The sequence below is a fragment of the Lissotriton helveticus genome, chromosome 12 (assembly GCF_964261635.1).
Source record: "Lissotriton helveticus chromosome 12, aLisHel1.1, whole genome shotgun sequence".
Taxonomy (NCBI): domain Eukaryota; kingdom Metazoa; phylum Chordata; class Amphibia; order Caudata; family Salamandridae; genus Lissotriton; species Lissotriton helveticus.
The window spans coordinates 720,775,666-720,788,211 of NC_136073.1; the positions used below are offsets into that span (position 1 = coordinate 720,775,666).

Here is a 12,546-nt window from a genome sequence, read left to right on the forward strand (position 1 = left end):
TCTCTTTGTGTTTTTCATTCACAGATATAGATGGCAGAAAAGACTGATTCTCATGCCTGAAAAATTCTTCCAAATTACTGTTTCTTACCTAATATATATTTGTACAAACAGATTATAATGACTTTTTAAGGAGGATACTTTGTCTTTGGACTCAGAAGTTTTATGTAGGCTGGTGCTGAGTAATTGAAGTCTGATCCTTGGTATTGTATCTATTAAGTGCTTCTAACACGTTTGCAACACCTTATGAAAATAGGAGTTATATTGCTTTCCACCAATTTCAGGTGCTGTTTTCACCGACGTGATAACTGTACCAGGCATAACTTAGCTGCTGTCCAGATTGAACAGGTCACTGCTCTCCTCCATAAACAAATTACCAAATCCTCAATTGTGTACAGTAGAGATTTGCGAAAGATTTTGGAGACTAGGTATTTATTCATGGTGGGAAAGTTTTTTTTTTTTTACATTCCTGAATGTTTGTTCAAATGTATTTACAACTCTGGAAATCTCTGGCCCAGATATCATCCATCTTCTGAAAGCTCCTAGATTTTTTATCAGTCCTACAGCCCTTCCATCTCCCTTGATGATGGCATTTTCCTGCTCATGAATTTGATCTTGAGCAATTGAGGAGTATGCACGGTTGTTTTTATGGACAACAAACATTTCTTTACGTAACTCTGAGTGAATGTGTAGGTCGCTAATATGGACAGACAGCCATCAACAATAATGACTATGATTTATAGCAAACACTAATGGAACCATTTGATCAAGTACTTGTACATACAAATCAAAATTACCCTCTCTAATTGAATGAGCAAACGCAAGTACAAGTATCTGAAAATCCATAACAATTGCCCAAAATTGGAAGTGTGGGTTCTCGCGCAATTTCCACTTAATCAAGTTCAAAAACTCCCTTATTTCGTCATGGGACTGTCTAGATTCAAGATAACATTGATAAGCCTTCCTCTGTAAAGTGTACAGTGCAAACAGCAATGAGCTTTTCCTATGGTAGTGGTGTCAACTTGCACTAACAAACTGGTCCATCCACTGTTCAAAAGTCAGTCTCCAAGCACTTTAAAGAAAGTAATTTCGATATGAAGTTCCCCATCACAACATCATATTTATCTTCACCATATAAATGTGGTACATCCCAATGGATTTGTTTTAGTAGGGCAAAGAGAGGTTGGTCCAATGAAATGATAGGTGGTTGTCCAGGATGAGATAACAAACAGGCTCTTTAATAATTTCATGCAATGCAAGACCATAGATTTAGACTGAGCACTTTCTGTGAACAGCGGTAACAATGCAGTAGTTGACAGTGGTCTATTGATAGGTGGTAGCAATGATGCATGATATGTTGCCAAAGATCTGCCTTCATCAGAAGAAATATTTCCACTCATCACTCTTTCAAGCCATTTATATTCATTGGTGTTAGCAGCCATCAGTTAGATCAACTACTACAGCTAGTAATAGAATGTGATAATCTGTATTGTCATTGAAGTTGGCTCGATATTTGAATACAGTACTGGAAGATTTGAAATCTGTTTTGACGTTGCTACATTAGGATTAATCACCACAATATCACAATCAGTCCTTCTAGTTCGCATTCTGAGTGTTGTGTCCGTTATTGCTGTTTCATCTAAGGAATCTTTAGCTGCCATGGAACTTGGGTTGTGACCTATGTTGTCAATATTTTCACTAGTGAGTACTTGCAACTTCAGCTTTGTTGGACACACAACTTGTTCACTCTCATACAGTGATCAAATGCTATTTGATAAGTCAGCACATATTTGCAAAACCCTATCATATGACATACAAATATCTAGTTTAAGGATCTTGTCTACAAGTTCTCGATTTCTCGTTTGACTGTGGATAGAAAGAGCAATGTATATGGACAGATGAGTTCCTTTGTTGCGGTTATGTCGAGAAACTAAAGAAGACTCTGTTCTGAATTCCTTATTTATTTATTTATGAAGTTTTATATTGCGCAAACATGACCCATGGGGTATCAGAGCGCTGTACAATTCCTTACACTGTTAAACATCAGTAATTCGGAAATAACCAACGCTATATTGGGAGTGGCTGTTTCACATTAATACTGATCTCTTATGTCGGATCCATCAAGAATCATTTTAACAAGAAGCCATTCCGGAACTGATTGATTTCTACAGTCATCTCCAAACCTTCCATGAAAGTTTTAAGATTTCTGCATCATTTCCCTTCAAACAACGTTTGCTACATTAGCAATATTTACGGCATCAGAATATGACTTGTTACAGGCAAATACTAATCCGGATCCTGCATCATCTTTGAAAGCTAACAGACCATCTCTTCCTTTATTTTATGCCTTCAAATCTCTTGTATTTCTGAGAATTATCTCTTAGTGTTGTCGAGTTAACCTTACTTGCAGAGGAATCAAGCTACTTTACTTGGCTTGTATATATGTGCACACTGACAAACATTGGCATCCATATCATTTGTTTGCACTTTATGCATTACAAATGTATCTGATTAATTCCAAAAGAAGCGTGCTTTTCTTCCAGGATTTTGATTTGGATCTAGAATTGCAGAACATGTTTTAACTGGGCTACCACATAGATCAGCCTCCCTAGATTTTATTTTCTGAGACCATTGCAGCTTTAGATTGTCTCACTTGTTAAAACACAATTTATGCCACATTGCATTGTTAGTCATTAATGTCTGCTAAATACCAGAACCATCATTCAGCCGTTATAGTTCGATATACATAGGTACGCATTCCAATTTTAAAATTTGTTCAGGTTATGGTTTTAAACACTATATCCAGACACATAATGTTTGCGCTTAGCATTTGCTGTGCTGATAAGTCTTTCTGAAGTGCTTTCCTAACAACACAGATGGGCCAATTTGTCAAAACATTTCACAGACCTACAGTAGAGGCGGCTAAGACAGTGTGTCTAGTCGCCCACATACACAAACCAGGTGAAGTTCCCTAAGGCCTAAAGCGCGATTCTTCTGCGCACACCCACTGGCACGTTCTGTGGTATAACTCACAGGGTGAAAATCTACAATGCTGCACCCCTCAACGTGCCTGCACACTTCAATCGTAAAATACATGCAGACTACTTGTCCGATCTCTCAGCTTCGCTACGCACATAGATCGCCGCCGTGTTCCGATAACTGCTGATTGCATTTGCTGCAATCTCGAGTGCTGTTGAGGCTGCTGCGTGCATCTAGCAACCCTGGATACTCCGGTCTCCGATACTTATGCCAACGCCGTAGTGTCTCAGGAAGTACGAAAGAGTATAAAGGTATTCTTTACCAGACAAGTACTTTATGACTCAAAGCTGGGCGGTGCCACCTCACGAGGATTTACTCCTGCAGCTGATGGTCGTAAATAGCCCCGTAATGCTAACGCGCTACACCCCACACAAGAACTATTCCCTCATTAATTCAAGGCTTAGAATACACAATCTTCACCTCATGTGAGGACTTAATTTCACTAATATCATACTGATACGCTGCCGCAGAGTAATGATTTGAACACGCGTATGCTGAAACAACATCTCTCGCCTAGATGTGAATGTGTGTCATTCACCAACTGCTAACCGCTTACTATGTATCAAGGTTCACGGAAAGACATGGTACTGCGACATGGCGATCAGGGTTGAGGTTGTGCTGCTGCTCCTGCACACTTGGTTCCGTTTTCCAAAAAATCGTCACCATTGTTGAAATTAAAACAAAACACTTGTAACGATGAGCAGAAGATTGAATCTCTTCTATACACAACCTCAATGTCCAGTAACTGTCGTAACTATCAAGCAGCACCGACAATGGTAGTGGAATGTTCCAAGTTCACAAGGGAGCAGGAGAAGGAGGGAATGGATCAAGATATGTTATTTAACATCATATTAATATACATATATGTCAATTATAGTAGAATTATACCATTAACAATAAATAGCAGGTAATTAAGAGGTTCATAAAAATAATAGAAAGGAATCACAACAGTTCTCAACACCTACATGCATGGAGACTGAATAGCGGCAACTGACTGCATTTGATCTCTCACTTGAAGTGGCGATTACATCTTTTCTCCCATGTGAACTTTCACAAAGTCCTTCTATGCCGGGCACTGGATTAACTTTGTGGCCTGGTGTGGGTCTTGTAAAACTAGTCCCTTACAAGCAAACCTGTCGGATGTCCTTTTGTTTATTTCATCTTTGGCCCAACATAGTCTTGGAGTGGGCACATCTAAGGGTGTGTTGGGCCTTTCTACATTTACTGGGTCAGCCGTCCTTGTTTAAAACACCTGTTGTGATGAGTTTTTTTTCAAAGTTGGACACGCATGCTGCTTCCAAAGCCATTTGTGGTACCTCATTGGGACCATAACTTTATTTTGACATTTCTGAGGTGTATGCCCTTTTGACTGATGCATATTTGATCACTGCGTCTCCTGACTAGGAAGACTGTCTTTCTCATTGTGATTGTGTCAGCTCGTCTTGCGAGTGAACTCCAGGTGCTTTCATTACAATCGCCATACACCACCTTTTTCCAAGACAAATTGATGCTGTGTACTCGGGTGGCATTCTTGCCAAAATTGGTCACTTCCTTTCACTTCTTGCAGTCCATCACTTTGCCAGCATTCTTTGCTCTTCCTCACCTCATCCAAAAAGGAGAGTTTGTATCAACTGGACTGCAAAAGCACCTTAAGCCTTTACATTGATTGTATCAAGGAACACCATGTGACCAATCAGCTTTTTGTGGGGTGAAGAAAGGGATGTCTGTGTGGAAGAGGACCCTGTTGAGGTGGATAGTCCGTTTCGTCAAGTTCTACTATGTACTGCCCAAGAAGCAGCCCCTGGAAGCTCTGAGAGCTCATTCTACCAGACCTAAGGCAGCTACCACAACATTGGCTCGTAGCGTACCTGTCCATGGCATTTACCAGGCCATGATGTGGTCATCATTGCTTACCTTCATGCAGCATTACTGCCTTGACAGCCAGGACTGGCGGGAATGCACTGTGCCTGCATTGCCCTGCTGGATTTTTTGGAATCAGTCCACTCCACTGACCCTCCGCCTGAGAGGTACTGCTTTGCCATCTATTCTAGCATAAGGAATTTTGTGCTTAGAAGTATCCATCAGAAGAACAAGTACTTACCTTTGATAACACATTTCAAGTGGATACTTTATATAACTGCAGATTCTTCACTGCTCTCCCGCCAGTGCTGTTCTGTGGAGTGGCTTACTTTTTAACATCTAAAAAGGTCCCAAGTTAGAATTCAGCCCACTTTTACCAAAAGTTGTTGATGCTCCACATCTGAGGGCATGGAAAATAAAAAATAAGAAACTGTCATCAGCACAAACGATGGTGCTTATGTGAGGTTCCACTTTATCACTTTTAGGGTGGTATGGAGCCAACAAGGAACCCCATGGTTTCACTTAGCGGGGTTCAGGAGCACTGTTGCAGAAAAGTTTCCAGATCCAGTCAGCCTCCTGGGTAGTACTGTAAAGTGAGAAATCTGGAGTTAGAGTATCCACGTAAGTGTACCAAATGTTAGTAACTTGTTCATTTCAGCCTTTTACATGTTCAATACACCTTGCAATAGACCCTTTGTCGACGCATCATGCATTATCATCTTCTACCCCAGATGTTATCATCAGTGTGGAAGAATGCTACTGCTTCCAAGAGAGGTACTAGTCAAAACAGTTCAGCTTCATTCAATTCTGGCCCAGTTTCTGCATATGTGTATCAGGTTTTGGCTTCATTATTTTGCTGCCTTTCTTTTGCCAGGCCAGAACTGAGAAGTGGAAGTTTTCTAGCATTTTGATCCACCTAGGATTCTTCAGTCCTTAGATTATTCTCTGTAGCACTCATTTCCTTGGACAATTAAGATCTAGGAATTGGAACCAATTGGGGATAGTTTGGGTCTCACTTTTTTTACGCTTTTTCCAGACAGTGTATGTTGATACCATTCTTGAGTCAATGCCCATTAGATTCCCAATGTTAGACTAATGTTCTGATTTGTTACCTTTGCCTTAAATTGTAAAGTGCTCTGATATCCTTCGGGATCAAGTTTGCGCTATATAAAACTTTATAAATAAAGAATAAATAAAATTCTATGCAAAAATTACTATTGTTTGAGGTTTGATCATTCTACAGTTCGAACCTTCATTTTGAGTTTTGTTTAAGCTGAAAGCAAGACCAAGGAGTCTGAGAACAAGTTGAGTTTTGGTGTTTCTCTTCCATTATTTGTGTAATTCGTGATAAAACCTATCCCTCCCAGTCCATCGGTTTGTTTTGGCAAATGGCTTTGCTCCTTCAGAACTGAATTGGCACCACTTCCTTCCTCTGCCTTAAATAGTAGGTTTTAACCTTCATGCTTCATGCAGTTACTGTCACTGGTAGTAAAGTTAAAAATAGGTCCTCAGACACAATCTTTTGCACCACCTAGATGTAGAAGCTATATTAACCTAAACTGTGTATTTCGGGAAGAGTTCAGTGACGGTTCATACTCCATGGTTTCTCCATCAAGTTATTTCTTTTTTTTTGTTGCAGTTTTATATAGCGCAAACTCGACTTTAAGCATGGGGAGATTAAGGGATTTGCCCAGAATCACAGGATACTTGAGCTTCCTGCCAGACCCGAACCTAGTTCCGCAGCTTCAAAGTTGGCCGCTCTATGATCACATATCTCCACCTCTACAGTGCTCCTATATGTACATTGACTCTGATAATTTCTGAAGGATACTTCTTCAGATGAGACACAGGCATATTCTGCCCCAGAGCCTTGAAGTGCATTACACTTATTGACAAATGTGTGTCAAAATCATCAATTTCAGAATCTTAATTATATATTTACTTCTTTGCTCCTTTCTCCAGACAGCAAGGAGACCGGTACTTGAAGTGGATTATCTGCTTTTTTATGAGTTCTTTTCATTAAATATAGACAGTGGGTAAAAGCTGAGTGTTACCTTGTACTAACTATCCTGTCGATACCCCCATCAAAACATCATACTATTTCCATGAGGTAGACTTTTACCATAAAGATCAACTTAACACCCCTATAGCTGCAGTTACTTTTGATCAAATTATCCATCACCATTGTGGCCTAGGAGTCAGAATTCAGACGTAAATCCAGAGTTTGGCTCCATTTGGTAGCTAACCGTAGGCTATCATCTCTTTTATATTGATAAAATTGTAAATACATTGTGCTGATTCGTGAATTCCGATTGAGATTTGAAAGGCAGGTCAGTAAGTCATGTGCATATGGTATGTGTTCCACTTTCATCTTAAAAAATAGCCCCATAGCTGTAAACATTTTTTTTAAAGTTGAGGGAGTTTGTGTAAATTGTAAGGCCGCAAAAGTATGAAAGCCATTAAGATCGTACAGCTGCCCAATCCGTTCAATCCCATGACTTGCCAAATGACGAGCATTAGGGTCATGAAGTATTTCCGGAAAGATGGGATTATCCCAAAGCGGGAGATGGGAGTCAGGCGCTAGGTCTTTGGGGGACAACCAGCAGTAGTCATGAATTTCGTGCCATATACTTACCATGTCCCTGACAGTCTTAAATCGGACTCTTTTGTAATAGTTTGAATTGTTAATCCTATACAAAAACATACTGCTGTCCGCACCTAGTACAAGGGAAAAGCAAAAACATGAATTCTTGGTAGTTAGAAGGCTGTGTAGACGCCCTGAAAATGCCGCCCAGAAATATAATTTAAAATCGGGGTGTTGCAGCCCTCCTTTTTTATTGGGGAGCTCCTGCAGAAATTGTTTTCACTCTAGATATTTTAGATAGATCTATTCACTCTACCAGCTTAAAACTGCAACAATTTCGTACTACTGGCATGCTGTACTACACCCCTGAAAAGATTGTGAATTGGGGGCAAACGACACGGGGAGATGGGGGAGATAAGATACTATGCCCAAAATACGGGTGGCAGCAGCCAATATTCTGCATATTCTTTGTAGTTGTCCCATGCTTGATATCTTCTGGGGGGGAGTAATCCAATCTATTGGAAGTTGCTTGGATTTGGACTTCCACCCTATCAATAAGGAGATTATATTAGGTCTCAAAGAGGATGTTAACCAAGGGCTGAGATCTTTCATTTCTATCGCTTTAGTGCCAGCTCGTCTCTGCATAGCAAGAGCATGGATCTCGCCAAACCCCTTTGTTCTGTGAGTGGTGGGTAGTCATGAAAGATCTGTATGAGAGGGAATGAGCACTGGCTAAGGTTAGAGGTATATGGTCCTTACAAAAACTGGATCGTACATGGCACTGCTTTGTCTGATCTTACCTATATATTGTATTACAATGCAGATGATTCATCCTTATCATTTTTTTCCCAGTTTTTCTTTTTTTCTTTTTACTGCTTTTTTTTTTTTTTTTTTTTGCTTTTATTTATTAACCATATTGTGACCACAATGTATATGTACTAATTTTTGGATTATGTCTCTCTTGTACCCTTTGTTAAGACTAGTAAAAGATGTTTTAATAAAAAAGAATTCAGAAGTAAAAGTGACCGGTTTTATTTAGTGATTGTTTCAACCCAGAAGCATATTTCTACCTTGAGCCACTCATTTTTATGAACCAGCTTTGACTGAGTGTTGAGTTTAATGTCTCGTATTACTGTGTTATAAACTATCCGAGATCCAAACCTCCATCCACCTCCTGGAGCACTTAGAGATTACTATCCTTGGACAGTCGAGGAGGAACATGGTTATCTAGTTTTATTACACTAATAGGAATGGTACTAAATGTCACTACCCTCCCTGAGTACTGGCCAGTAAGCATTTCAGCAGGACCAAGTGTAAAGGCCTCAGTGGTACTGGACCAGAAAAGAAATTGGACAAACCCACTACAAGTACGTGTTACAATCACTAGGTCTGGTAAGTACATGGACCCATTAGGTGTACTTAAAAGACCCCTCACACACCAACCTGATTGGTGTCATGCTTCATCATTGGGGTCCCAACCAGGTGGCCGAGTGCCCCCCTGTTGTGCTATGACGACTGATTACAGCTGAGCTGGTGTTTTGTGAATATTTGATGTGTTGTGAATTAATAAAAAAATATCTCTGAGGACCCTTGCCTGTAGAATTTATTAATGGCGGCTCAGGATATGGTTAAAAAATATGTGGTGCAACTATGTAACTACCAGGAGATTATTACCTTTAGTTGGCTGTGATGAGGTCTACATGTTTCAGCCCGTAAAAGAATGTATGGAAGGCCTTTCTTCAGGACCCGGTTAGTAAGACTAGTGAGTGGCAAAGGTGAAAACAGCCATGTGGAAAAAAGTGAAGTACCTACACACGCGCTAAGGTGCGTGGTCTGAGTGTCAGCGTACTTACAGACACGTGCCAAAAAAACACTATATTAAGATATTTGGCAGCTAATCGAGGCTCGGAAGGGGTCTCATCCGGTGTCCCAATTTGGTCTCGGTGAGTGTCCCGCTTTGAACCTGCTTTGGTCTCCCGTAGTCCCGGCTGATGTAAGTATAACACAGAAGGAGAAGCGGCTGGCTGCATAGAATAGTCTGAGAAGACTTCAGCTCCAGCCCTTTCTCGGTTACTCAGCATACATCTCCAGAAGGCTTTTAGAAACGGATGCACTTGGTCTTGTACTGCTAACTTCTTCATAGAGTTTGCTCTGTGGTGCATGTTAAAGGGCTGATAAGAGAGTCAAGGTATCTAGTATTGTCCCATGGGTGCAGGAGACTAGACTGATTGCATCTGCTGTCTTATTCCTAGAGGCACAGCATAGTTTACTAATGCCACTGTGAGCAGGGTTTAGTCACAATGAAAGACAGTGTGAAGTGCATATACTTCCATAGAACAGTGGTTATTAATTATTGGCTTGTGTAGTGCTTCACTGAACCATTAATGCAAGCAAGTCACGCCTGCCCAAGCAAGATCTACAATTTGACCCTAAAAATACACAAAATAGAATACATAAAAAAATACACAAAATTAGGGATTATTTAATTCACAAACAAACAAAAACGCTAAATTCATAATTTTAAGTGGAAAGAAGTTAATTTCTAAAAGATGAAGCAATGTGCTAAACTCCAAATTAACACTTTTGTTTCACTGCTAACGCAAGCTCTGTTTTTGTCAGCGCATACCAGGGTATCAGTTGAGCCAGCAACCGTCCTTAGTAGAAACAGTTTGCTGCAGTTCTACTGCTCCCACAATTCAATCTTTGGATTCCAACTTAATTTGTTAACCATCAATTTTAAATTCCTTGACATTTACAGAACATTTTAACATTCTCAGTTTTACATTTTCCTTTTTTATGTATATAGATTTTATTAATCTAGTAATATTATTTCATTTTCTAAACGGTCAGTTACCCCCTGGGTAGGCTTGATGGGCTCCAGGTTAATAACTGCTGCCATTTTGTGCTCTGTATTCTTTCTGCCCCTTTCGGAGCAGCTAAAGCCTATACACCTGTCAGAAATTCAACTCATAGCATGTGGTAAGAAAGAAAAATAATTTAAACGGAAATAGTGGTATGAATTAAATGCATAATGAAAAAGGCAGTGATATTCAGAGTAGAAGGCAAAATCATACGAGTGCTTCTCAACGCAAAAATCATTTTCTGGTTGCTTATCTCATAATATCCCACCAAAATGGTTTTGTTGATTGTGTTATCTGACAGCTTTTTAGCAAATAGTAGAGATTCTTTCATTTAATGTTGACAGTCCTTAAAGCATCATAATGTGGCTGCTTGGTTGTAAACTAACAATATTTCTCATAATTAGTGCAGTTTTTCTTGATGCAATTTCTATGGGTTTTGCTGATTTGCACCCCTTGAGACCATTTAATGTATAAGAACATATTTTGTTCGAATGTCCTGTATCCAAGGAATGATTCTACAGAAATATTACTGCAACTTTCTCATTGTAAAAAATGTTTTCTAACCATTATGCTGTTCACATGTCTAGATGATCACAACTCGGGAGAACTTCTGAGACGAGTAAAACATCCAGTGCTAATGGAAGAGCCGAAGATCGGGTGCAACGAAGGCAAAGAGGCTCCTCTGACGCCAACTCAGCTGACTGCGCCTTTGGAAGAACAGGAAACAGAGGAAGGTCTTGTAAATCTCCCTCAGTGGGATACGTTGAGTTCGTCTCGGGTTCCCGAATTCACAGGAGGATTAGCAGACTCTGCACTTGAGGATGGTGAGTCCAGATCACTCGTATATTGTTACCTGCACTTTGTCGATGTATGTGCTTTTCTGATACAGACTTCTAACCACTGATTCCTCACCATTTCAATACTCCCCAGGCATTAACCTTGATTCGAAAATTCTTCTGCAGTGCACTTGCCCTGGCAGGTGGCGCTCGGCGCACCGTGTCAATGTCGTCCTGGATATGATGTGTGTGGGCATTATATATAGGCGACAGTCAAGTGCTCTGACTTCAGTTACTTTATTTTCCCCACGTCAACTGATGTAGATCCAGAGCAACCTCTTATTGAGACACTTCCTCAAACATTTTTTCTTAAAAACCAGTGTTGAAGCATATATGTCACCTGTCAAATCTACAGACTTTAAACCCTGTGGGGAATATTGCAAACAAATGTCTGTGACTGGCCCACATGTGGTATGCCTATGGTACCTGGGGTCGGACCACAATTCCAAAGACCTGCAGTGACTGTGCCTTGATGCATTCCAAGATCAATCACAACTTAAAAGTGAAACTTTTCGTGCCGGCGCACCTCAAGAACGTGTGCCGAGATCAATTGAGTTCAAAAGATAGGGCCTGGTCCCGCTCCCAAGGTCACTCCTGTGACCGGTCGTCTTCACGATTGAAATCCTTGGGCAAAACCAGAAGAAGCACCAGAAGTCCAAGTACGACTCGGTACCCTCCAGCCACACTTAATTTCCAGAGGAGACATGCGGGCATCATTGTTGCTCCAGATTGCCGTCCAAAGTCGCTCTTTTTCAGTAGATTCTGATCCTTGCTCCGAGATAACTGGAATTTCTAGGGCCCTTGGCGATGCTGCAGGAAATCGAGGACTCTGCAAAGCCATGTTGCATTTTTTTTGCACATTAGCGGCTCACTCCGACTCACCTAATCGGATTTCAGTGGGCGGGTCATCCAACTTTGTTATTTAGGCCCTCTAAATCCACAGAGGGCTCTGGACCGACGCTGGTACCGGTTCCCTCCACAACACCATGGCGCACGCCGAAACACGACCCCTGACGACAACAGCCAAGACGGCACTGTCCCAGTCTCAGCCGAGGCCTCAACACCTTTCCCACTCCTGATTCCAACATAATGCCTCTACCTGCTGGAAGGGCTCATGTCCTTCATGAGTCATTTGGCATTGACTCCGATAATCAGGGCTGTGATGCTGGGTATGAGATCACCCTGCTTTACCCCAGTATGAAGATCTCCCAGATGGCAGTGGTGTGGATACTTCCCCAAACACTGGACTAGTTTCACCCTCCTCAGGGCCTGCTAAGAAAGACAGTGCCTCCTTTGCATGGTTATGCAAAGGGCAGCAAAAGGTTCGTGATCTTCAACTTCACTCTCAGATAGTTAAAAGCCAATGTTC

At 40.9% G+C, this 12,546-nt stretch overlaps 1 protein-coding gene across 3 annotated transcripts in view; it reads left to right on the top strand.

The window, feature by feature from the left end:
- Window positions 1–12,546, top strand: part of ARHGEF11 (Rho guanine nucleotide exchange factor 11) — an 883,046-nt gene that overhangs the window by 768,010 nt on the left and 102,490 nt on the right. For all 3 annotated transcript variants that reach the window (XM_078670282.1, XM_078670280.1, XM_078670281.1), the window contains one exon: window positions 10,929–11,165. In XM_078670282.1, coding sequence (XP_078526408.1) covers window positions 10,929–11,165 — 237 coding nt within the window. The remainder of the gene's footprint in view (window positions 1–10,928; window positions 11,166–12,546) is intronic.